Consider the following 24467-nt stretch of genomic DNA (forward strand, 5'->3'; position numbering starts at 1 on the left):
AGCTTTATAATGAAAATGATCATTAATGTAGAATCAGCTTAAATGTGCATATTTATTTTGTATATATGTTTTTTTAATAAAAAAAACCCCAAAATTCAATTTACTTGCTCGTTTGTAGATCACAAGACAACATTTACTTAATGTATTTTTTGTGACACAGAGTGGCACCGTATTAGAAAGACTGTTGAGTTGTACACTACAAAGCATCAACCATAAATTATTTTTGAAAAATATTCCATTTGATATTAGCCTGTGCATGTATTCCTAATGTTATGGTTAGGGACCAGTAAGTGCAAACCAGCACTGTAACTATGTTGATTTGTTTTAAATAACTACTACAGAAAAACAACCTAAAGAAATAATGTGGCATTTTTTCATAGCTCAGTGTACCCCTTTAATTTCCATTTTAGAAATGCCCAAAAAGTGAAACCATTTGTTAGGCATAACAATATATATTGCTCACTCACCATTATGATTAGTTTAGGAAGACAGATAACTAATCATAAAACTGAAAATATGTGCACTTATTGTGAGCAATAACACATAGAAATACAACAAACCCAACAGTGTTATACAGTTTGTTAGACTGACAAAGCGCTAACTTTCATACAATGCAGTGTGCTAGCTGTCTATTTTTGGACACTTAAGCCATTTCTTGTTCTTTTCCTAATAACTTTGTAGAAAATAGAATCCAACCTGAACATATTTACAAATGATCACTGTGTAAATACAATATGTACAAGTCCAGAAACATGATTAAGACATACAATGTACCTTCATAATCAATGAATCTTACAAGAGCCGCCTGAAATTGTCCTCCCAAGGCACAGACAGAGAAATATGAGCCATGCAAAAGGGAAACAAAAGGTTTTGTGCAAGAAAGCAAAACTCAGGTTCCAGTTAATTACATAATACAGCATATTGAAGTGAAATATCAAGATGTACATTCATGTTATTGGAAAGTATCACAGGGTCATTTGCTTGCTAATGTTGTGTTTAGTACCAACAAAAAGAGGTTCCTTCCATGTATGCACACACAGGAGCAGATATTACTTCCTGTACATTTGTTTCATAACTTTTATGTGCAACATAGTTGCGCTTATTATTATTGCTGACAGCAGTGACACCTTTCAAGCATCATAAGTGAGTTTAGAGACACTCCTTGGCTGCGGTGTCCCCTCCCTAAAGTGACGCATGACTAAACCTGAACAGTGACACTGTCACTGCAAAGTTAATGGAAGACATGTTTTTAGGAGTAAAGTGATATATTAGCTTCATTTGCAAGGAGCAACTTCACCAAAACCCACCTCCAAATAGCATGCATGAGCCATAGTCTCTCTCTCTCTCTCTCTCTCTCTCTCTCTGAACACTTTGTCAACTTTTCTCAACCCGCTTTTCAAACATGTCGGTTCCAAGTGCTTGAGTAGTGTTAGACTGGCACAAAGCGTTGCGGTTAGGTTGCTGTTCTGGTTGCTAAGCATCTCACAGTGTTTGCCTACACCAGGCTATAATGTCTCTCAACTGTTATCACAGCGCCCTCTGGGATAAGCTCTTCCAGTTTTTCCCGCCAGTGTGCATGTGTCGAGTGTCGCGTTTCCAGTCCCAAAGCGTGTAAAGCACGAGCACAAAAAGGTGACACTCCCTTTAGTTCAGCATTCTCCCTTTAGGGCTGTTGTCCAAACCACAAACAGCAGGGGGAGATGTTCCAGTGTTCTAATCAAGCTCCCCTCACTTCTGGGCAGACTCCAAACAGCTGTGGCTAGGCCTTGATTTCCAAGATGGAAGGGTTGTGATCAATGATGGCGAGGATGATTTTGTCCATGTACTGTCGCAGGCGCATGTTGATCTCCTCCTGCTCCTTCAGGGCTTCCATTAACTGTGGAAATAATGGCATATTAGCTTGTTTGATGACCCGGTATTTAAAGAAAAGCTGTTGATTTCATTCCAATTCAAGCGTGGGAGGTGAGCTGTGTGTAGGAAAAAGACCAAGTGATGATGCCCATATTGCTGAATAGAACAGCTGGCTATCCTGCATTATAATAACAACAATACTTCTGACTCAGACGAGGAAAGATGTATATATATGGCAGTGACGTGCGGTCACTGGAGGCAGGGGAGGCGGGGCCTCACCTGCCATCATGGAAAGAAAAAAAATGTAAAAAGAAAAAAATTAATTAAATTGTTATATGTATTCAGTGATTATACTATAAAGTTATTTTCCATTTAACTTCACCAGTTTTAGATTATTTTTATTCAAAATCGCTGAATTTTCACAATTGCCGTTCAAATACTGAGAAGAGACGGTGCGGTGATCAGCAGCCAGTTGAGGCACGTCACTGCGTTGTGCCTCAACATGGATTGCGGACTCGGCTAACTGCTGGCCTGCTGTGCAGTGAGACCGTATTGCTATATGAACTATATTATACATTTCCATAGTTTAGTTAGCTGAGGTATATAATGTACAGTGTATTTTGTCAACAACTGTACGTGTGTAACCTATTTCTTGTGTTGAGCGATCATAAAACTGCTGCGAAGACGCACTGGCTGAGGCTCGCAGTAATCCCGCCTCCTTGTGCCGGTTAATGCACCCCCGACGGGAGCGCCACACCAACCAAAGCCCACATCCAAACCCTCCACGTGCAAGACCGAATCCACCCAAAAAAAGTCACTTAACAAGAAGCCAAAAAGTGCAAAAACAACAATGCTCGCGCCGGAGGAGCCGTGAACGACTGCAGGGACACAACATTAGGTACACCTGCAGACTGCAGCATGGATTTCATATTTCATTCATCCACAACTCCTCCAACACGAACACCACTGTTCCCGCACTTATAAGTAAAGGTAAGACCATAATAACGTTTTTTTTATTAAATGTGCTTTTTTGTGTGCTACAGTTTGTATGTGTAAAGTTAAAGTTAAGTTAAAGTACCAATGATTGTCACACACACACTAGGTGTGGTGAAATTTGTCCTCTGCATTTGACCCATCCCCTTGCTCACCCCCTGGGATGTGAGGGGAGCAGTGGGCAGCAGCGGCGCCGCGCCCGGGAATAATTTTTGGTGATTTAACCCCCAATTCCAACCCTTGATGCTGAGTGCCAAGCAGGGAAGAATACTGGTATGAGCTTTTAAACATAACCCGTTAACTGCTGCCAATCAAATGGTGAATAAGATACTCTTTAGGGTTCATATGTTTGTAAATCTGACTGTGATGAAGTCAGTGCCTCACCAGCCGTGAACCTCACCGCATGTCACTGATATATGGGGGGCGGTATAGCCCGGGTTGTAGAGTGGCCGTGACAGCAACTTGAGGGTTCCAGGTTCGATCCCCCGCTTCCGCCATCCTAGTCACTGCCGTTGTGTCCTTGGGCAAGACACTTTACCCACCTGCTCCTAGTGCCACCCACACTGGTTTAAATGTAACTTAGATATTGGGATTCACTATGTAAAAGCGCTTTGAGTTGCAAGAGAAAAGCGCTATATAAATATAATTCACTTCACTTCATATATATAATACATATACTGGGGTACTTCAACTTAAGAGTCTTTTGAGATAAAAGCTGTCTCTCGGCTAAATGTTTTGCTTGAAGTTGCAAGCAAAAATTTGGGTTACAAGCATCCCCGCTGTTAATTGGTGTAGCAATTGTCACAGTGAACCCCGTAAAATCCGCCCAAAACTCGCTCGCATTTGCTTATTGCTAGAGATCGACATACGTTTAGGACAATGCTGAGAAGAAGTGGATGGTATTTCTTGAATTAAAGCAAGGAACATCTTGACGAAGCAGCTGGAGCGTATCACTGCAAGTCCCCACAATACTGAAGCAGAATGTGTTTAATGTCAGCCAATAATGTTAACACAATACATAAACGCAAACATTTATCCATTGAAATGTGGAGAAGGTACTGATGGTGTGTTTGATAGAAAAACAGCTCGAAGGAAATACTGTGAAAGTACACTCTCCAAGGTAAATGCTGTACATTATTATTCCATTACTATTGTAATTGTTAGTAGCCTGATCTATTGTGTTTTTATACAATATTCCTTATCTAAAAGATACAATTTTATTAATTTCAGAGATGTGAGCACACTTTGAGAAAAAAGAGGAATCATGATGTGCTACCACACAAATCCAAAAATAACATTTTGAAATCAAGGCTACATTCCCTGCAATTTGGTCCATTTCTACATAATATTTGACCTTTAGATTTATTCTCATCTACCAACCTCTTTTGGCTGTCTTTTTGAGACCAACATTTCCCATGTAATGTCCCATTTGAAATTAAATAATTTACCAACATTATTATCATTGAAAATGTAATGTAACATTCTATAACATGCATTCAAAGAAAACGTTTCCCATTCAGGAAACTGTAGCCACACCCCCTCGGGTAATATACTGACTGTACTTCAGGTGTTGTGACTTCTGTTTACAATCCGTCACGTCAAAATTATACTTCTCGCTGGCTACTAATTAATACTCTACAACTACAACTAGTTCGGAAGTAGCAGTGTTTGGATTGTAATCATTCAAATATGATTACCAAAGTAGACAGCCGTCAACATTATGGCTCAGAATCAGAATCAGCTTTATTATTATTACGCATGGTAACGAGATTGAGGCCATTCCATACAGTGCGATGTGTGCATGCAAGAAAACAATGTGTAAATATATAAAAAATATAGAAGTGCAAAGAATGGTGTGGACTGCAAATGTACACCCCATACACTCTGTACAAATGTACACTCTATACACCCTGTACAAATGTGACTCTATACACTCTGTACAAATGTACACTCTATACAGTGGGTGAAATGAATATATACTGTACATGAATATCAACATGAAAAAAACAAGGTGGTTAGTGGAATGGGTTATTGCACCGAAGAGAAGGCAGTTATGCAGGACAATGGGGCAGTCCGTTCAGGGTGGTTATGGCCCTGGGGAAGAAGCTGTTCTTTAGCAGAGCGAACAGAGGTAACAGCAAGTAAGCTCACTAGCTGTTACCTATAGTAGATGGAGCCTGCGTACCACACCACAGTTTGAGAATCACTGAGAATCCATGTGACAATACCGACACCGCGTGACCAGTCAGTATACACTACTACATGTCAACGTCTGTTTATTTCTCTTAAAAAAACGCCATAGAGTCGATTGATGGCCAAAATCTAACTAATTAGATTCTACTATGAAAATCCTCAATCGAAGACAGCTCTACTATCTACTATATTGAACCAATTGTGATCCTGCCTGGAAACATACGCCATACCAGTGTATTTAATACTGCAAACTCTGCTGTGGTGAAATAAACTGAACTGCTTGTGTAGATTCAGCCCAAAACTTCCATGAATCAGACACCATGTTGTGATTTTTACCTGGTCTCTGGAGGCGTTGTCTATCTCGGCAGCCAGAGACTGGGCTTTGGTCTGCGTGGCGAACAAATTCTTGGCTTCGTACAAGCTCAGGCTGAGAATCTGGCCGTTCAGCTCATCGTTCTGCTCCTTCAGCCTGTGGTTCTCCTAAAACAGACAGTTAGGGAACAACCATTGGTAAGGAAAATATGTGGGAACAACTACAAATACAACTCCTATTTCAAAAGCTTCACTCAACCTAGAAAACAAAACGCTGCTTGCGCTTGGTAATCATCCAGCATCACAAGTGCTACTATGGCAACACCTACAGGACATGAAGCAGGTTATGAGTGTTACCCTGCATTGCCTGCTGGGTTATAAAAGCTCCATGGTGATGTTGCCCTTTTGAGCGCCAAACCTAGGTGAGTTTGCTTGCTCTTGCGTGTTTTACAGTTTCATTAGTAAGGGGACTGCAGCACTGAGGCCAGATCAGCTCGGGCGGCTTCACTCTACTCCATTGTGATTAGTAGTTATTATTGAGGGCAGGGGGTCAAAGAAGCAATTTTACCATCAGACCGGGACGGAGCAAAGCCCCAGACAACCCAAGCTGCTGGAATTCAGGGGGAAGAAAGTCCTGGGACATAAATCGGTGCACACACACACACACGCACATAATGAGTTTTTCTCCTTTTCTAGTTTATTGTTGTTTGGATACTACAAAAATATAACAGTCCAAAACAAAACAAAAAAAGGATGTAAGTAGCTGTGAAAATACAGTAATGAAGACATTAAATAACACTTGTAAAGGTGATCAGAGAGGACATCTAAACATACACATTCTGTATAATCAATGTTTACTCAGCAACTAGTCTGCACACTTCACTCAAACGACAAACAAAGCCTCATGGAACAAACTAGCATTGACTTTCATTTATCAAAATAATGTCAGTGGTCTGCCATGTCTGAGTTATTATATCCTGTTTGGACAGAGATAGAAAGTACTGTTTTTTTTTTAGGAAAATCAAGTTACATTTAAAAGCATGGGTGTAATTTTGCATGGATTTCTCCCAATGCTACAGACCTACTGTAGTTATTAGTGATATGTATCGTTTTATTAATCGTTTTGTGGAATTGATTGTTGATAAATCACATCTGAACGCAATAAAGGTAAAATGGATTGCAGTACTTAAGAGAAACCAGCAGAGGCCCTGTTGATTCAGTCTCTGCATAGTAGGGATGAAGTGCTAATGATAAACCGCGGTAAAATTCTCAACGCTTACTGTTTTGTAAACCGTGATTAATTACCGTACTTTAATAAACTCATGGCTCGGTGATACCGCTTATTTCATGGAGAAGCAGCTAGTGCGCTGATCGCCCACCAGCAACTAGCTCGCTAATCGATACATGTCAAATAGGGTGCCAGTCGCTAGCTTTTCTATATGCTAATATAAATACAAGACATATGGTCAGACTGACATACTGCTAAATATATGAAGATCTATACACCAACGTGACGTCACATAAACTGCAAGTGAAGCACGCCGTTTTGTCTTCATCATTATGAATCACTTGACAATTTAAACTGGAAGAAGATAAACATATTTAATGGTCACTCAAATACCAATAAGGCTCAAAGAAACCAAAACTATAATTAATGTTTCTTCTGCCAAGGAAAGTATACCACTGCTCCCCTCACCTCCCAGGGGGTGATCAAGGGGATGGGTCAAATGCAGAGGACACATTTCTCCACACCTAGTGTGTGTGTGACAATCATTGGTACATTAACTTAACTTTAACTTTAATAATACGTAGTTTTTTTTTTTTAATAAACCTTGGTTACAGATATCAGTTTGTTTATTTGTACTTTTTGAGCACATTCAAGAATATTGTGATATTAACGATAACCTTGACACGGAACTTTCACATCGTTACTTCCCTACACTAGTTTCTGGTCAAAATAAGTACATCTGAGAAGTAGTCAAAAATGAAAAGATACTTGATGGTCACCTAGTGCAGTCTGGGTAGCGTTTACACTTGTATTTTTGACAGCAGACCAACTAATGCCCTTCGTAAACATATGCATTAAGTTGCGCCTCAGTTGGACCCTTTATTCAACCTGTACATTGTCCGACATAACCTCCCGCACCTAATATTTGACGTCTTGCGACTCATACATTCGCAACAAAGATAATATCAATTGCATAAAACATCAAAAAGGTTCCCTGAGATGTGCTGCAAGAAGATGGCGTTTCAAACGGCATTATGATCAACAGGACCCCTTTGTTGAAAAGAGCCAGGCTTCTGTGCTTACTTTTGATTTTTGGATGATTTTCACTCAGCTTTCTGTCGGGTGTTGCTCTGCATCGCCTGGTTACAGTTGCATTTGGGAACATGCAGAAGAACTAGCGTCCGCTTCCAGGCGTTGTCTCAAGTGTATGTAACCAGGAAGTTGTGTTTTGGGTGCTTAACAGAGCATTATTTGGTCCATTGTAGGGCTGGACAATTAATGAAATTTTGATTTCGAGTTTGGCTTCTCACGACCATGAAAATATAATATAAAAGAAAAAATACTGAAACGATTAATGGGCCGCGCATTGTTCATGCAAATTTGTGAACTTGTGACGGGAACAGATGAGAAGCGAATGAATGAAAACAGAGTACATCCATTAGAAATTTCATGGCGCTGGACACTGGTAGCAACCAGGCCTCGGGTTGTTTTTTTGGTTTTTGTTTGACTTTCTACGGATGAGAACAACAGGACAGCACACTTCCTCCCTTCACAATAATAACGCAGTGCACCACATCCGTTCTGACTGCGCTAAAAAAATAAAGGTTTCAAAAAAGTACCTTACACAAGTATAATATACTTAAAGCACTTATTGATACACTTACACAATTATGCTTTGACCTAAAATAATGCTCAAAATTTTCCAAAGATCTATTGCACCAATAAATGTCCAGATTTCTGCATTTAATTAACAATTAATTTAATACAATTTAATTTGACACAAAACCACACACTATGGTGGTAAAGTAAGTGTAAAAGGTAAAAAAACTAAATTAAAAACAATTATGACGAAAAATCTGAATTGTATTGTTTTTATATTGCTATTGTTATTTACATTTATTGTTACTTATACTATTATTATTATTTTACTTGTGTTGTATTAGTTACTCATTTATATCCTTTTTAAAAAAATATATATTTAAAGTTCAGTTTTGGTGGTATAATGAATCATGTTTGCAAATGAATGGATAATAATCATGCAAATTAATGAATAATTAATCGTGATTACAATATCAATCAAAACAATTCTGATTATTATTCTTGTCATAATCTTCCAGCCCGAGTCCACTGACAAAAATACAAGTGTGAATGCTAACCAGAATGCAAGTTTTTTTTTTGTGTCCAGACCAGAGTGTGAACACACTCTGAGTTACACTCCTTGTCAGAGCCATCACCATCAACAGAGCCATTGAGCCATCATAGGTGTCATCTTGCACCTTATTTGCATTCCTTGCCTTTCAACGAGTCTTAAAGATGCAGGCTAATCGTGTAACATACTGCACAAATTCCCAAAGCACGTATTTGCTCATTACCTGCTTGAGCCTCTTGACCTCGTACTCCAGCTCCATCTCCCTGGTCCTGTTGTTGTAGTCGGCAAGACTAGAAGATGAGCTCCGACTGCGTCCGGGCCTCTCGGCCTCCAGTTTGAAGAGCTGCAAGTGCTCCAACTCTCGCCGCAAGTCCTCCATCAGCTACACAAAGAAGCCATGTTACATCATATTGTACAGTATGTGGGATGTGCCAAAGTGGCACTGCGGTGTGTTTGTGCATTTGCTTGATATTAAATATTCAGTTCCACCTCCTGCATGGCTTGTTTCTCTTCCTGGAACTGCTGCCTGTTTTGTCTCAGTTTGTCCATCATTTTTCGGTACAGGTCCATTTCATCTTTCAGGCGCAAGCTGGTGTCCTCCAGCTTATCAGTCATCCTTTGCTTCTCCTGAGCACAGGGACATTTACATTTGTTTCATTCTCTTTCATCACACTACTCTAGGGTATGGGAAAAAACATTCTTTATGTAGTTACAGTATGAGAACATCCACACAGAGATTCCAAAATAGTAGCTCACCTCATCCAGTTTCTCTGTCTGCGTCTTCAGTCGGCTCATGTTAACATGCATCTCATTTTTCTCATCCTCCAGCTGCTTAACTCTGAAAGCATAAAACATGCACCATCATCAGTTAATGGCCCTCACCTCAAGTTCTTCTGTACTAAATCCTGCCTGAACTTAGATCATAGAGGACACTTTCCATTTCCTACCGCTTGTCCCTCTTGGGGTTTGCGGGGGGTGCTGGAGCCTATCCCAGCTGCACTCGGGCGGAAGGCCGCATCGCAGGACCAACACAGATAGACAGAACTATTCACACTCACTTTCACACAATAGGGACAATTTATCAACTCATTTTCAGGTATTATTTCACAGCCTAACTATTTACAGGAGCTTGTCAGTTTACGTTGACAACATTAAATTCAAAAGGGATTTAGGGTTAACATTTGATTTAAACACTGTTCAACCATAAACAAATAATCTGTAGTTACATTTAACCATTTACAGTACTTAAAAAAAAAAACAATAGTGTCAACTTATTCTTCGTTCGACACACTCTATCCATCTATTGCAACACATTATTTTATCTCCCTATCAGAAATTCCTGACTACTAAATACAGAAAGTGAACACACTTTTAAATGACAAACTTAAAAAAATTATATATGGACGTTTGTTCATTGATGAAGAATCATCCACATCTGAAACAAGTATTTTTCGCACCTCTAGTTATTATTGTAGCGTCCTGACAGAGCCACATTGACAACCTAACTCTGAACATCAACAAAAACACAACAGGTGTTACATTATGCACTAATATGGTAGATTACAACAATAATTGTCCTTGGTAACATTACATTTATGAAGGTGCAATCAAGTTACTATTTCAAGTAAGTCTTGGACAAGTAACTAGTAATAGAACTGCAGTAATTACATTTTACAAGTAGTTTGTCCAACACTGCATACCAGCAGTCTCTCCTTTTTTCTCTAGTTACAAAATTTCAGTAGTGTCTTCGGTCTTTTAACTACTTATTTTACAACAACCTTCTGTGTATCAAAATATCACTCAGGTATTAACATGGTTTGCTATCACTGTTTTCTTTGTACTAGAGAGTGTTGCAATATTTTCTATTCCTCTATTTATTATCTTTTCCTATTAACTTATGCTATTTTTAACCTACTCTGTTTAAATTATTACATACACACTATTGTTCTTGTGGTACTCATTGGGTTAAATCTATGACCTCGGGGACAACATTTTGTGCCATTTCATGTGTCTCATGTGTATGACAATAGTTCCGTGAGTCTTTAAATATTAGTATCAAGGTTATGAAAGACGTGTATTGATAGCATCAATATCGTCATAAGCATCATTGATGGACATTAATCCTTGCAAGCCAACTCAACACCATACTGAAGCATGAAGAGCCAGCTTTTGTGCCAGCAAGGATGTAAAAATTATATCCAAACAGCGGACATTTATCCATGGAAATATTGTGAAGCTGCTGATGGTGTGTTTGACAACAAAGCAGCTTGAAGGAGATACCGTAGAAGTCAATTTTAGTAAGTATAAGTGATCAGCGTTTACATCTGATGTGAACTCCCCGCGCACCATGACAGAGCAGTGCAAGCGCAGTGAGAGTTAGCCGTCGCTGTAACTACAGGTATGGAGGGAATATCCAACGGGTGATGCGAATATCCAACGGCTGATGTGAAACCAAATTCACCGCGGACGGCGGTCGCTCGTCAATGTAAATGCTGTACATAATTACATTACTTCATGCCGCAGTTGTTTGCAGTACATTCTATTGTATTGTTTTTCAAACAATATTTATAATCTGAAAGTCTGCTTTACTTTTTAAAAGCCATGTTATATGGTCAAATTGTGCTGTTTTGAGGTGGGGGGCAAGCGCAGATTGAATTGATTTCAATACATTTCAATGGGCGACGCTGATTGAAGATACACGTTTTTTGGGTTACTAGCTCGGTCACGGAACCAACTGAGTTTGTAAGTTGAGGTATTACTGTATTTGAAATCCAAACAACACATTTTCCCCTTTAAAGAAGACTACTGTGAGCAGGCACGGCAGTTTTCCTGCCACAACTCTTTGCTCGCACACTGAACCAAGCAAATGCCACAAAATCACTTTGTAGATGTGCCAGTTGATAGTCTCAACTCAAGAGGACGAAAGCCCTCACATCGAAGAATATCAACAATCCTAGAGCTTTTCTGACACAACTCTGTATGGAGCAATCTAGGTCTTTTACAACTAAACTGTGTTCACGTGAGTTTCTTACCGGCTGTTGAGCAGCTCAATCTGTGTAGTTTTGTCTCTCTCCATCTTGCTGAAGGTCTCTCGATGTCGTCTCAGCTCCCCTTGCAGATTTTGGTCCTCCCGTGTCTCCTGGTCTTTTAGCTGTTCCTCAAGCTCATTAACCCTGAGACCATTTTGTCAATGTGATTGCTATTTTTATAAGGAACGATGTCACAACACAATTTTTCAGACCATACCTGTGTACTAAATGTGTGTTGTCTTGCTTCAACTTGGACTTGAGATCATCGTGGATTAAAATTTCATTCTCCAGTTCTGCAACCTTCCTTTCCAAAGACGATACCTGGCCGAGACGAAGAGCTTGATTTACATTATGAGCTATGTTTAAAAAGTTTGTTAAAAAATAAGGTATTAGGACTATATCTGCAACACTATGTGTTTTGTTTGAAAGAAGCTACAGGTGCAGCTCAATAAATTAGAAAATCGTGCAAAAGTTATTCGATTTCAAGAGTGAAAAATACAGACTAATTGGCCAACTGAATCCTCAGAAAGTTTGCAGTTCATTTGCTTATTAGAATGTGAACCAGTGGTTTAAAAAAACTAAACTTTTCAACAATTTTACAACATTAATGAGCTACTGAATTATTATAAAAAAATTTTTAAACTGTAAACTATAATTTTGAAATGATTAACAAAAAAACATTTCACTCTGTGTGTATTGAATCTACTGAGTTAATTTAAATGTTTAAAGATATTCAAATTGACTGAGCTACAGACCGAAACTACATTAACAAAAATGTTAACTAGTAGAAAAAAACCTTGCAACAAACAATTGTTTAGATTCAGAGATTTTCAAAGTATGGCACAGCATCTTGAGGAAAAATTAAGAAAATAGTTTCAAAGCCAGCCATTTCAAGCCACTGCTTCACAAAAAGTGTGTTGGGGCACACAGGGGCAGCGCAGTGAGGTGTCATGAGGTTAATGAGAAGAAAGCTGGACCGCAAGTATTAGCATCTTTATTCATGTTTTAACGCTACACTAGCCTCCAGCTAGAGGGCAGCAGTGTTCGACTTAATCAACAGGCTGACCAGGAAATATGACGTAGTAAACATAGCCCTTTGGTTGACATCAAAAGGAATACATTAGCTAATGAGGAACTACTGTATATAATATTTTCAAGTATAATAAGCACTTTATTTGAAGCAAGCTAGCTTTTGAGTGTCAGGTGTTTCTTATAAAAAAACAGTGACAGAACAACGCAGTGTACAAGGTAGTTCCAGTAACTATGACTTGAAACAACCATGTTATCATTGCTTAAAACATAAATGATGTTGGATTAGGTATAAGGATTATGGATTGGGGGTTGGTATGGTATTTATTATTATTATTTTTTTTGTCATAAAAAAGTGAGTATAAATGGGGGAGGGAGGTTTTTTGGGTTTGTGCACTAATTGTAAGTGTATCTTGTGTTTTTTTATGTCGGTTTAATAAAAAAAATAAAAAATTTTTTTTTTTTTTCTTGTGCGGCCCGGTACCAATCGATCCACGGACCGGTACCGGGCCGTGGCCCGGTGGTTGGGGACCACTGTGCTATGGCACCATCTTTTGGACAAGTTCGCTCACTGCAGGTGCTGCGGGGTAAACGTCGACAGTATTTCCTTGCGTTTTGTGCTTTAAACCGGAAGTACAAGTGCCATTCCGTCTTCAAGTCATCTATAGGGTTTCTGCTCGTATGGATTCTTCTTTTATCACTTCAAGCAACATTTGTAGTAATTTTTACAATATAACTAACATTATTAACACTTACTAAACCGTCACATGTATGATGTCTGTAGGACTGTTTTTATGCATATTTGTACGTGCTATCGTATTGTAATGAAGCTAGCGTCGTTAACATTAGCTAACATGTTTTTGAGCGTCATTGTTACAATGGCATTCTTTTTGTATTGTTTCAGTTCCACAAATTCTCTGTAAGTTCACCAAAATGTCACCATGGAGTTATTTTGTCTGTTGATTGAGCCGATTGGAGAGCTAGCTTCCGCAGCGAGTGGGTCCATGACGATGACTTTCGTTTTGTTTGATCAACCATTTTACTGCCGTGTTAAAGGCACCGTTTGGAAACTATTATATATCTCCGGCTTAAACTCCAGTGTGGCTAATACACGGAAACATATATTTTTCTTCTAAAATTCAGTAGGTGCGGCTTATATACCGATGTGCTCTATAGTCCAGAAAATACAGTAATTGGGTGTTATTTTATTAAATAAAAAGTAAATGTATGGAGCAAAAGTGTAAAAAAAAAATCCAAACCTACAGACATGCACATAGAGTATACCTTCTCATTGATGTCGATGTCACATGAGTCGATGCTATCTCGAAAAAGGTCCTCCGTGCTCCCGTTGCTGCTACTCAAGTTGCTGTTATGGAGCAACTGCCTGCTCAAAACACACATAATAGATCTCTTTAGGGTGTTTGCAAGAGTGTGACTGGAAGAAAAAGTGCAGAGCTGCAAAAGTGTCTTTCCAAGGAAAGGGAGAAAGATCGAGGACTGCGCCTGAGTGGCGCAAACAGAATTAAAATAACACACACTTTGCTTTAGCAGCTTCATAAAGAACTTGTTTTTTTATGTCTAAATGTGACATTTCAATAGTGTCATTTCTGCCAATGAACGACTGCAGCGGCCTCACATTGTCAAGCTCAAGAAGGAATTAGAAAGAGGAAACTAAAGGAGAAACAGATAACGAGGGCCATAAAGGGGAAAGAAGGAACCAAAGCAGACAGAGAGAGGACAGTGGTGGCGTCAAGCTTTATATTGAATACATAGATCAGCTCTGACAGGCCATTTTCATTCTGTCACTATAAGTCAGTGGGGAGAAAAGGATACAAAACATTGCACCCAGTTCAGGCCAACAGACCGTGCAGCTGAGGGCGGCGTTGTTACAGAGCGTGCTCGCTTACAGGTCTTGATGTTTTTATTGGAATAAGCAGTTAGTAATTAACTGAATGCTTAAGTGCAATGGTGCAGAGAACTGTGGAGTGATAAAGAAGCAATAGATGTGAATGCTGTGTATAATTGCATACGTGGCTACTTAAACAAATAGCTAGCAAACTTTCCTTGCCTCACTATTTTAAGGGTCATAGCATCTACTTTAAATGTTAATGTCCAGCCATACTCTAACCCTGAAACATAGGATAGGATAGACTTTATCTCGAAATTGGGGAATTTGGTGGTTGCAGTGCAGATTCAAAAAGTCTATAAAAATGTATGTAAAAACACATGAAAATAAGAGGGAAGAATTTAAAACACAAAGGAGTAAATAAAAAACCTCTGGCGCCATTTTTACATACAGCAACAAAAGTAAAACGCAATGAAAACCTAAAAATAAGTAATGAATAATGAATACATATTGCGCACATATGATTGGATCATGCAGATGAAAACAAGAACACCATTTCATTTGTCATTTATATTTATTTGGCATTCTGTTTCAGTACTGAAGTATAATTATTTTCGATAAAATTTGTTTTGTGTTTATATTTTTGGATGTCTGCAACCAATTAGATTTACATTAGGTGCTATGGGAAAAACTGATTTGGTGACCTCACTGTAATGGGTTCCAACTTTTAATAATTTCCTTACTTCAGATATTCACAGCTCACAATATAAGAATAGTACATTTTTGGAAAACGAGGAAAGAAGTGCAGTCAAACTATTTAATGTTACCAAAGAGAAACTACAAGCTGGAGTTTATCATGACCACTAACAGTAGTGATTCAAGATATTAAAGACATTTTGAATCCTTTAGCACCACTTGTTTAAATATTTAGGGGAATCAAATGTGTAGTATATACAGTATTTGACCCTATATGTATAATTTTGAATGTTTTTAAATGAGACAACGCTAAATAAATTCATCAAGGTTGTGCACTCAATGCTTGTTTTCAAAAATCCCCTTGAAAAAGAATGATTGAATTGGATCGATGTCCTTTGATGAGGGTATATAAACCGAGTCTTTAGTGAATAGAAATATTAATTCCCACAAAGATAGAAAGACACAAAGACTTAAAAAAGTGTGTTTCTTACCTTCCAAATGCTGTGCTGGAGATTTTCCTGCTGGGGCTGCACAAGACAACAAAATGTGTGTAAGGGTTTCATAACTAAAGGATGGAGTGTAAATAACCCCTACTGGCCCTTAATAATGTTTGCTCGAGGAGGCTGATTTAGAAAAGAAGACCATAAATGTCCTTATTTGAGCTCAGCTTTTAAATGATCCAGACACAACATACAAAATATATCCATGCTTCAACTATGACCACTTCGATTACAGTAACTGCAGATGATGAATAGATTTATTTTTCATTTCCCCATGCAATGTCTGTTTTAAGATGTCTTCCAATTCCACTTTGTATGATCTTAAATGTCTTGTATCAATGAATGTCCATTTTGTTCTAATCATGCTTTAACTCATTTTAACTACAAAGGTCAAATCATGAAAAATTATGTTGGATTAAAGCAGTCTCAAAACAATGTTTGAGTCAGCCCACGTTGAATTGAAAATTGACATTTATACACACACGAACACACAAAGGTAGAATGTACGGCAATTAAGGGCAACCCTGGATTGTGTTTCCATTAATAGCTTCCCTACTGAAATGCTTGATGAGGTAAGCGCTGTAGTGGCTATTTCAACTGGCTACCTCCTGTCCACCAAGCATTGCTCCAATACAACCACTTCAGAAGTGATGACGCAGGGTTTAGTGTTACTCGTTGAGTTGACTGGGTGTCAACTTACACGGTAAACAACCATGTTGCTCCCTTGTCGCCATTAACTTCTTTATTGAAGTCACAGAATCGATTGACATAAAACATCACTTCCTGTTCTGCTTACATACAGGCGGAAGTTGCAAACCTTCAAATTAAACTACAATTACACCATAACTGTTCACTTATACTGCATATATTCCTTGGTATTAAATGACATCACATTTCTTCTTGTTATAACACATCACATTAACACAATATAAATAATGCCTTTTGTAGCAAACGGTGCATACAAGCGCAATAGTGAAAGCCTTATGTAATAATTAGCTCTGAAATTTGGATAAGTGCAAATGAGTGCTTGCGAACTATGTTTTTGCCTTTCTGACCTCTGAAGTACTCTAAAAACCACTGCCTTGGTTTGAAAGCAACCTGTGGGGGGCTTTGTTGATAAATATAACACATTTCCATATTAAGTTAACCAACAGAACTACTTGGTTCAATTGAACCATATTGCCTTTCCTGTAAATTGTCATCACCTCGTTGGGTGATGAAGGCAGCGGGCATTCTCTATTAAATTAAATAGAAAGCAAATAAATGTACATGATGTCAAGCCTGTTCTGGTAATATATCATTAGTTAAATACTGCCTTAGCTATTCTAATTTCGACTGCCTCTTTATGGGGTTTTCCATTATATGTTAGCATCTCGCTTGCTTAAGATTATTAATCAATCAAACTTTATTTACGGAGAACTTTTCATGCACAGACAAGTGACAACAATACAATTGTGCTGTATTATTTTTTTTATCGATACATATACTGTATAGTGGGAATTTAACTGTACATAAAAGAAGGCTTTGACTGCTGATCAAGACAACCAGGGACAATTGCCTTTCCTCCACTGCAGCATTGTCTGCCACTCGAAGATCGAACTTTACAATCGTATAAGCATGTATACTAGGGATGTTAACAATTAATCGATTTTCGATTAATTGCCGTTAAGAAATTACCCGATTAAAATTAACGATTTCAATTAATTGACAATTCCGTTCTGTCACGGTCGGTGCGGTGGTTTTCTGTGTGAAGGTAATGCTGAGTTTATACCTCGCTAGTCCACACGAGGGAGTTGTTGCTTATTGTACTTTTTCCAAGCAGCAACACCATCACGTGACCAGCCCTACATGTCCGCTGTACACATGAGAGTCCACATGCGAGAGAAGAAAAACAAACATGAAGCGACGCAAGAGAAGTGCTGTGTGGGAACATTTCACCCTAAAAGAGGACGATGCAACGTGCAAAATATGTAAGGCTGTTTTGAAGTACAACAATTCAACCAGTTCGTTAAATTACCACCTAAAAAGTTTACATGCCGCTGTGCTTGGAGGAGAGAGTGGAGGCGGAGCACGGCCAGGCCAGCCCTCCGTCGCCGAAGCGTTTTCCAAAAGAAAAGCGGTGTGTGATGACGCACGGGCAGAGGGCATCACCCAGAGGATTTGCAACATGGTTGAAAAGGATATGCTGCCTATAAGCATTGTGGATGGCAAGGGGTTTCGTGAGTTGATGAACTATTGTGAGCCAGACTACCAAATCCCTTCTCGAGAAACAATAACAACCCGCATAGAGGCTCGCTACAAAAGAAAGAAAGCCGAGCTGAAAGCACGACTGGCCAACACGCATGTAGCAATAACCACTGACTGTTGGACGTCAAATACAACAGAGAGCTATATCACCGTCACTTGCCACTACATGGAGGACTGGCTGATGAGGTCGGCAGTCCTAGCCACAGAGAGTATGCCGATGAGCCATACGGCTGATAATTTAGCAGAACGGCTGAATGAAATTGTGCATGCATGGGGGCTGACCGGGCGAGTGATAGCCTGTGTTCACGACAACGCGAGTAACATCGTCTTAGCAAACAGCCGACCTCGAGTCGACTGGGCCTCTGTTCCATGCTACACCCATACCCTACAACTGGCCATCAACGATGGTTTCGCTGGGACCCTGCACCAAGTCATCGCAGCTGCAGGAAGATTGGTCAAACACTTTAAGCACAGCACTAAAGCCACCAAAGCGCTGGAAACCAAGCAAGGCCAAATGGGCTTGGAACGCCACCAGCTCATTCAATCCTGCAAAACGAGGTGGAATTCAGTCTGTGACATGTTTGCGAGACTGGTGGAGCAGCGGTGGGCGGTGTGCGCCGTACTATCAGACCGCACGTTCACCAAGCTGTCTGATGCTCGGACACTTGAGATCAGAGACGACCACTGGAAAATCATGGAGGAAATGGGCCCTGTTCTAGTCGCTCTGAAGACAGCAACTACCGTGATGTCTACAGAGACTGAGGTAGAGTATTACTTTACCCCCCCCCCCCCTTGCACGATTTTGTCATTTGAATTTGAATGCTACTTTATGCATATCACTGTTCTCTGTGTAATATATTTCCAATGTCATATATTATGAGTAAAAAAAAAGAGGGGGAAAGAAAACGTAAGCTTTCTTTTAGTTGACCTTGTACCTATTTACCTAACCTGTGAATCTGTACTGTTATGAAACTTTTCTATACAAAGGAACTAAACTCAACTAATATATATTTTTTTCTTCAGGTGTCCATATCCAACACGTATCCCATCAGCTTCGGTTTAATCGACGTGCACCTCAAGAAGAGAGTCGAGGGAGACTCAGGCAAAGTGGCAGAATTCAAATCTAAAGTGGCTGCTTCACTGAGCAGACGGATGAAGGTAACAGCTAATGTCTATTATTAATATTATTATTGCAGCATCTAATAAATAACCTATACAAAACATACATAGCATTGTACAAAATATGCATTGCCCATGTAAGGTTAGGTGGCACTGCTTGCTTATTATATTAATAATTGAAGTTATATTATTTATTTGTTTTTATTTGACACAGATTGCATCTGATGACTTCCTAACATCAACCCCAATGATAGCAACGATGGTGGACCCTCGGCACAAGCACCTGTCATTTCTCAGCCCAGCCAGGAGGATTTCAGCAAATGCCAAACTGCTTGAACTGGCTCAAGCAGAAGATGTGAGCTCCACATCCACAACAGCAGATGGAGCAAGCTCTGCCTCTGCCAGTACCACTGGAGAGGAGGAGGAGGGGGCTCAGCCAGACGTGCCTGTCCAGGAAGCTGCACCACAGAGACACACATCTGCTATGGTTCAACTCCTGGGTGCCTACTACACCAACCAGGTCACTAATGATGTGGAGAGAGAGCTGGACAGTTTTCTGAAGGATGCTGTGCCAAACCTTGATTCTGATCCCAATCATCCCACAGATTGGTGGGGAAAAAATGAAGCAAGGTATCCGAGGTTGGCAAAAGTGGCAAAACGATACATGTGTATCCCTGCTACATCAGTGCCTTCTGAACGCGTGTTCTCAGCATGTGGCCTTACTGTAACCAAGCTGCGCTCACGGCTCACACCTGAGCATGTAGACATGCTCATATACTTGAATAAAAATGAATAAGCAATTGTACCCATGGGCCATGTTACATGTATGAGGCAGAGAGCCTTCTCTAAAATGTGACTTTTCCCTTTGTTAAAATTTCAATTGTCCACCTGCCTGATGATCTAAATATTAAGTTGATTGTTGTAGCCAGGGTTGGCTAAACTTGGCTTGCTTAATATTTTACTATCACGATCACCATTGTCTTTCAGGAATGTTTACTTGAAGTTGTTGTCAGCCTGTTTCAAGCTGACTGATTATTACATTAATGTTTACACTAATAGTTTGTGAGAGACAAACTAAGATGGGCATAGTGCATGCACTTTATTTTATTTTATGCAGTGACATGTTTTTCATTCAGTTCTTCTGTCAGCCTCACTTGAGCCCAAATGTTAAGTTGAATCAATGACTGTTCTTCTGCAGCAGGCTTAGGTTTACTTATTTTGCTGTTACTTACAATTTCAGGGATGTCTGCCTTATATTTTTTCAAGTTGACTGTCATATAGGCACTTTTCCCAGTTCAAGAGGGATTCAATTAATGTTGCAGCTTGCAGGCTGCTAGCCTTCTAATAGTTTGTGAGACAGACTAAGATGTGCATTGTGCATGTTGTGCACTTGATGTTACTTTATTTTTCTTGTCTTTACAGTAGTGAGTGAGTGACATGTTTTTTCACTTCAGTTCTTGTCAGCCTCACCTGAGTCCAAAGGTGAAGTTCTGCAGCAGACTGCAACAGCCAACAGGCTTACTTATTTGCTGCCTGCTGTTACAATTTTCAGGGATGTCTTCCTTGTATTTTTTCAAGTTGACAGATAGGCATTAGGCACCTTTCCCAGTTCAAGAGGGATTATATAAAATAAAGCTAGCTATTATGGCTGCTGCCACTACCAAGTCTTGCATGTGTGACAAGACTAAAGTGCACTTTATATTATATTCCTCATGTTACAAAGATGACTTACTTTTGTATCAAATAAACATTTGATTAGGGAATACAATGTCCTTTGTATTTTATACCAGCAAAATTTTGATTTTGATTTTGTACCTTATTGAGGGGAAATCTCAGATGGGGGGAAAACGCCGCTTTATCAACTAATCGATGATCGATCGATAAGGTTATCAACTATCAATTAATGAAATAATCGATAATTTGCATCCCTAATGTATACTGTACATCATCAGACTGATTGACAAACAAGAATGGTACATTTTGTGTGTGTTTGTTCTACCTGTTAACCTTGAGGTTTTTGAGGCGAGCCTCGAGGTCACTGAGCATGTTGACCTTTTTGCTGCACTGACAACAGTAGAGGTCCATCATCTCCGCGGGGTACTGTTCTCGCACCTTACGAGGTGTCTGGCCCGCACTGTAGACACACACACACATTTGCGAATCTCACTATGAGCCACTAGGGTTTACAAAAGTGCAAAACTGGAGAATCTAACACGCCTATTTATTAATGCATTTTTCTTTCGAAACCCAGCCTATAATTAGTTTTGCTCTGTAAATTGTGTCGATTCATGTCAACGAGGAAATGAAGACCTGCAAGACTGTTTTTCTTCTTCTTCCGAGAACCAGAGGCTCTTCAAACAGAAAATCACAATTGCATTAAACTTGGCGTATCTATTATGAATTGCTGTTTTGTTTCAATCAGTTTGGAACAGTTAATTTTATCAATATGGTTGAAGAAAAGCAGATATGGGACTATGGTTAAAATCCTAGATTTTGTTTGGTCTCAATGATTTTTCCAATATAACAATTTTCTTCAGTGTTTGTTTACCTATGTACTTGACTGTACTTGTTACCTACTTCGCATTACACTGCACTTATTAAATTTTTTTTCCAAGGCTCCCTCCCCCTTAATATGTGTCATCAAAGTCTTCTCCTAAATCCTGGGTCTCATTTGGAGTAGAAAATGCTTCACCAGCTTACTTTAAAGTTTTCTCTGCTTGGTATGCGTGGAAGAAACACGGAAAAGTTTTCCACTTTAATCGGTCAAGAGTCTTGATCGCATTAAGGAAAGCCACTGGTGAATATCAATGTGTTCCCAGGGGGCAAAAGCTCTTAAGCTATGAGTCAGGTAATGACATTGGAGTTTAAGGAGCATGACTCTTACAGTTGTGTCATATGAAACAGATCTTGTATTGGAACTAATTAGATTGTGCAGGTGTTGAGTTGTATTTTGTATTTCCTCTGTGGCATTTTCTGACCTCGATGGCACAGATGATCCATGATCAGAGTATCCGTTGGTACGGTTCTCGTCGTCCGGATAGGGGCTGCTGGGAGCGTAGTCACCGTAGTCCTCAAACTGCTCCTCGTTCAGAGAAGCCGAGGAACGTGTCGACAAGTCAGAAGTGACGGAGTTGCTGGTGCCGCTTGTCCTGACGGTACTACAATGTATGCTATATAAGAAAACAACCTAATCTTGATTTTCAAACAAGACATCAGATGTAACGTACTTGTCAGAGGTGAAGAAAAGATCACCCAAGATATCTTCCTTGTCCCCCAGTCTGGTTAGCCCCTCTGAAGTGTCAGAGCCTTGGGTGCTCTCCACAGCACTGTCTCTATCCGAGTCTCTCTCCTTGCCTTCGTCCTCCTCCACGTCTCCAGCAAACAGTGGGCTGTTATGGCCGGTGTCAGGATAGGCCTGTGTACACATGATGATCGGTAGCTGCTCCTCCTTGCTGTGCTGGAGGATGATAGGAAGAGAGATGGTATATGATTATTTTCAGTCTGTGATCATCAAATAAACCATAGAGCAGTCTAACTCCATTGAAATGATTCATCACAATAAAAGCACCTTTTTCTGGATGAAAACCAAAGTGCTCAGAATAATGTTTATTCCCTTAATAAAGGGGATCAATTTTGCTTTTCCTCTTTTTTGACCTATAAATGTTGTCATAATGTCAGACACTGATGCCAAATTGTCAATAAGGTTCATGCACTTGGAAGTGAGCCCTGCAAGCAGTTTTAGAGCGTTTGTTTTATCGTTTTTTAAAAGTGGGGTCACCGATGTTTGCCGGACGTACTTACATGGGTATGCCCATATAAATGTTATTGGCCTGCCCTCTATCCCGCTCTGCTTTGGGATTTATGTTTCTGTGTGCTGCTCCACTACTCGGAAGTCAACAGGAGTGTGACCAATCACGGCGGTGTGGGATCGGCGTGACGCGTACACAAAGGAGGGCCGGGGGGTGTTGGTGTTAATTACACAGACTGTTTTTACTAGATGTAGAAAATGAAGCATTAAAGATTTACAAAGCTTTCAGTGGAGGTAATCGTCTATACACTGTAGAAGTCCAAAAATCAGATGGCTGAAAATTAAAAAGGTCCCCTTAAATATCCATCCATCCATCCATATACCGCTTCTCCTTCTCGGTAGGCGGGGTATGCCCTAGACAAGTCACAACCTCATCACAGGGCCAACACAGATAGACAGTGACATTTACGTTTTGGTATGCAGTGACATTTTCTAAAAAGATGCATTCCTACTCAAGATGCAGTCTGTAGATATTTTTGTTATTTCTTAATGTTGCAGTCAATAAACATATGTGTTTTTAAAAAGGGACCTACAAAACCCAAAACCAGTGAAGTTGGCACGTTCTGTAAATCGTAAATAAAAACAGAATACAATGATTTGCAAATCCTTTTCAACCTATATTCAATTGAATAGACTGCAAAGATAAGATACTTAAAGTTCGAACTGGTAAACATTGTTATTTTTTGCAAATATAAGCTCAATTGGAATTTGATGCCTGCAACATGTTTCAAAAAAGCTGACACAAATGGCAAAAAAGACTGAGAAAGTTGAGGAATGCTCATCAAACATCCCACAGGTGAACAGGCTAATTGGGAACAGGTGGGTGCCATGATTGGGTATAAAAGCAGTTTCCATGAAATACTAAGTCATTCACAAACAAGGATGTGGTGAGGGTCACTACTTTGTGAACAAATGCGTGAGCAAATTGTCGAACAGTTTAAGAACATAATTTCTCAACGAGCTATTGCCAGGAATTTAGGGATTTCACAATCTACGGTCAGTAATATCATCAAAAGGTTCAGAGGATCTGAAGAAATCACTGCACGACCTTTGATCGCTCATGCGGTACTGCATCAGTGTATGAAGGATATCACCACATGGGCTCAGGAACACTTCAGAAAACCACTGTCAGTAACTACAGTTTTTCGCTACATCTGTAAGTGCAAGTTCAAACTCTACTATGCAAAGCGAATAACATTTATCAACAACACACGGTATGGGGGTGTATTAGTGCCCAGGGCATGGCTAACTTACACATCTGTGAAGGCACCATTAATGCTGAAAGGTACATACAGGTTTTGGAGCAACACATGTTGCCATTCAAGCAACGTCTATTTCATGACGCCCTTGCTTATTTCAGCAAGACGATGCCAAGCCACATTCTGCAGGTGTTACAACAGCATGGCTTTGTAGTAAAAGAGTGCGTGTACTAGACTGGGCTGCCTGTAGTCCAGACCTGTCTCCCAT

The 24467-nt window shown here is 39.6% G+C and overlaps 2 protein-coding genes across 2 annotated transcripts; one reads left to right on the forward strand and one right to left on the reverse strand.

Annotated features, from left to right (window-relative positions):
• Nucleotides 1–284: 284 nt before the first annotated feature.
• LOC133633573 (rab11 family-interacting protein 4A-like) lies at nucleotides 285–22643 on the reverse strand. Its single transcript, XM_062026140.1, has 12 exons — nucleotides 22420–22643; nucleotides 22171–22350; nucleotides 21192–21326; nucleotides 15818–15853; nucleotides 14069–14168; nucleotides 11973–12076; nucleotides 11759–11899; nucleotides 9483–9564; nucleotides 9216–9353; nucleotides 8950–9108; nucleotides 5374–5517; nucleotides 285–1876 (listed from the first exon to the last, which is right to left on the reverse strand). The coding sequence occupies exons 1-12, from the start codon at nucleotides 22617–22619 to the stop codon at nucleotides 1760–1762; spliced, it is 1536 nt and encodes a 511-aa protein (XP_061882124.1). The 5' UTR covers nucleotides 22620–22643; the 3' UTR covers nucleotides 285–1759.
• LOC133634239 (E3 SUMO-protein ligase ZBED1-like) lies at nucleotides 17994–20751 on the forward strand. The gene is made up of 4 exons (XM_062027359.1): nucleotides 17994–18836; nucleotides 19097–19231; nucleotides 19407–19712; nucleotides 19798–20751. Exons 1-4 carry the CDS (start codon nucleotides 17994–17996, stop codon nucleotides 19918–19920), a joined length of 1407 nt encoding a protein of 468 aa, XP_061883343.1. The 3' UTR covers nucleotides 19921–20751.
• Nucleotides 22644–24467: the final 1824 nt, after the last annotated feature.

Source organism: Entelurus aequoreus, linkage group LG18, assembly GCF_033978785.1.
Source record: "Entelurus aequoreus isolate RoL-2023_Sb linkage group LG18, RoL_Eaeq_v1.1, whole genome shotgun sequence".
Lineage (NCBI taxonomy): Eukaryota > Metazoa > Chordata > Actinopteri > Syngnathiformes > Syngnathidae > Entelurus > Entelurus aequoreus.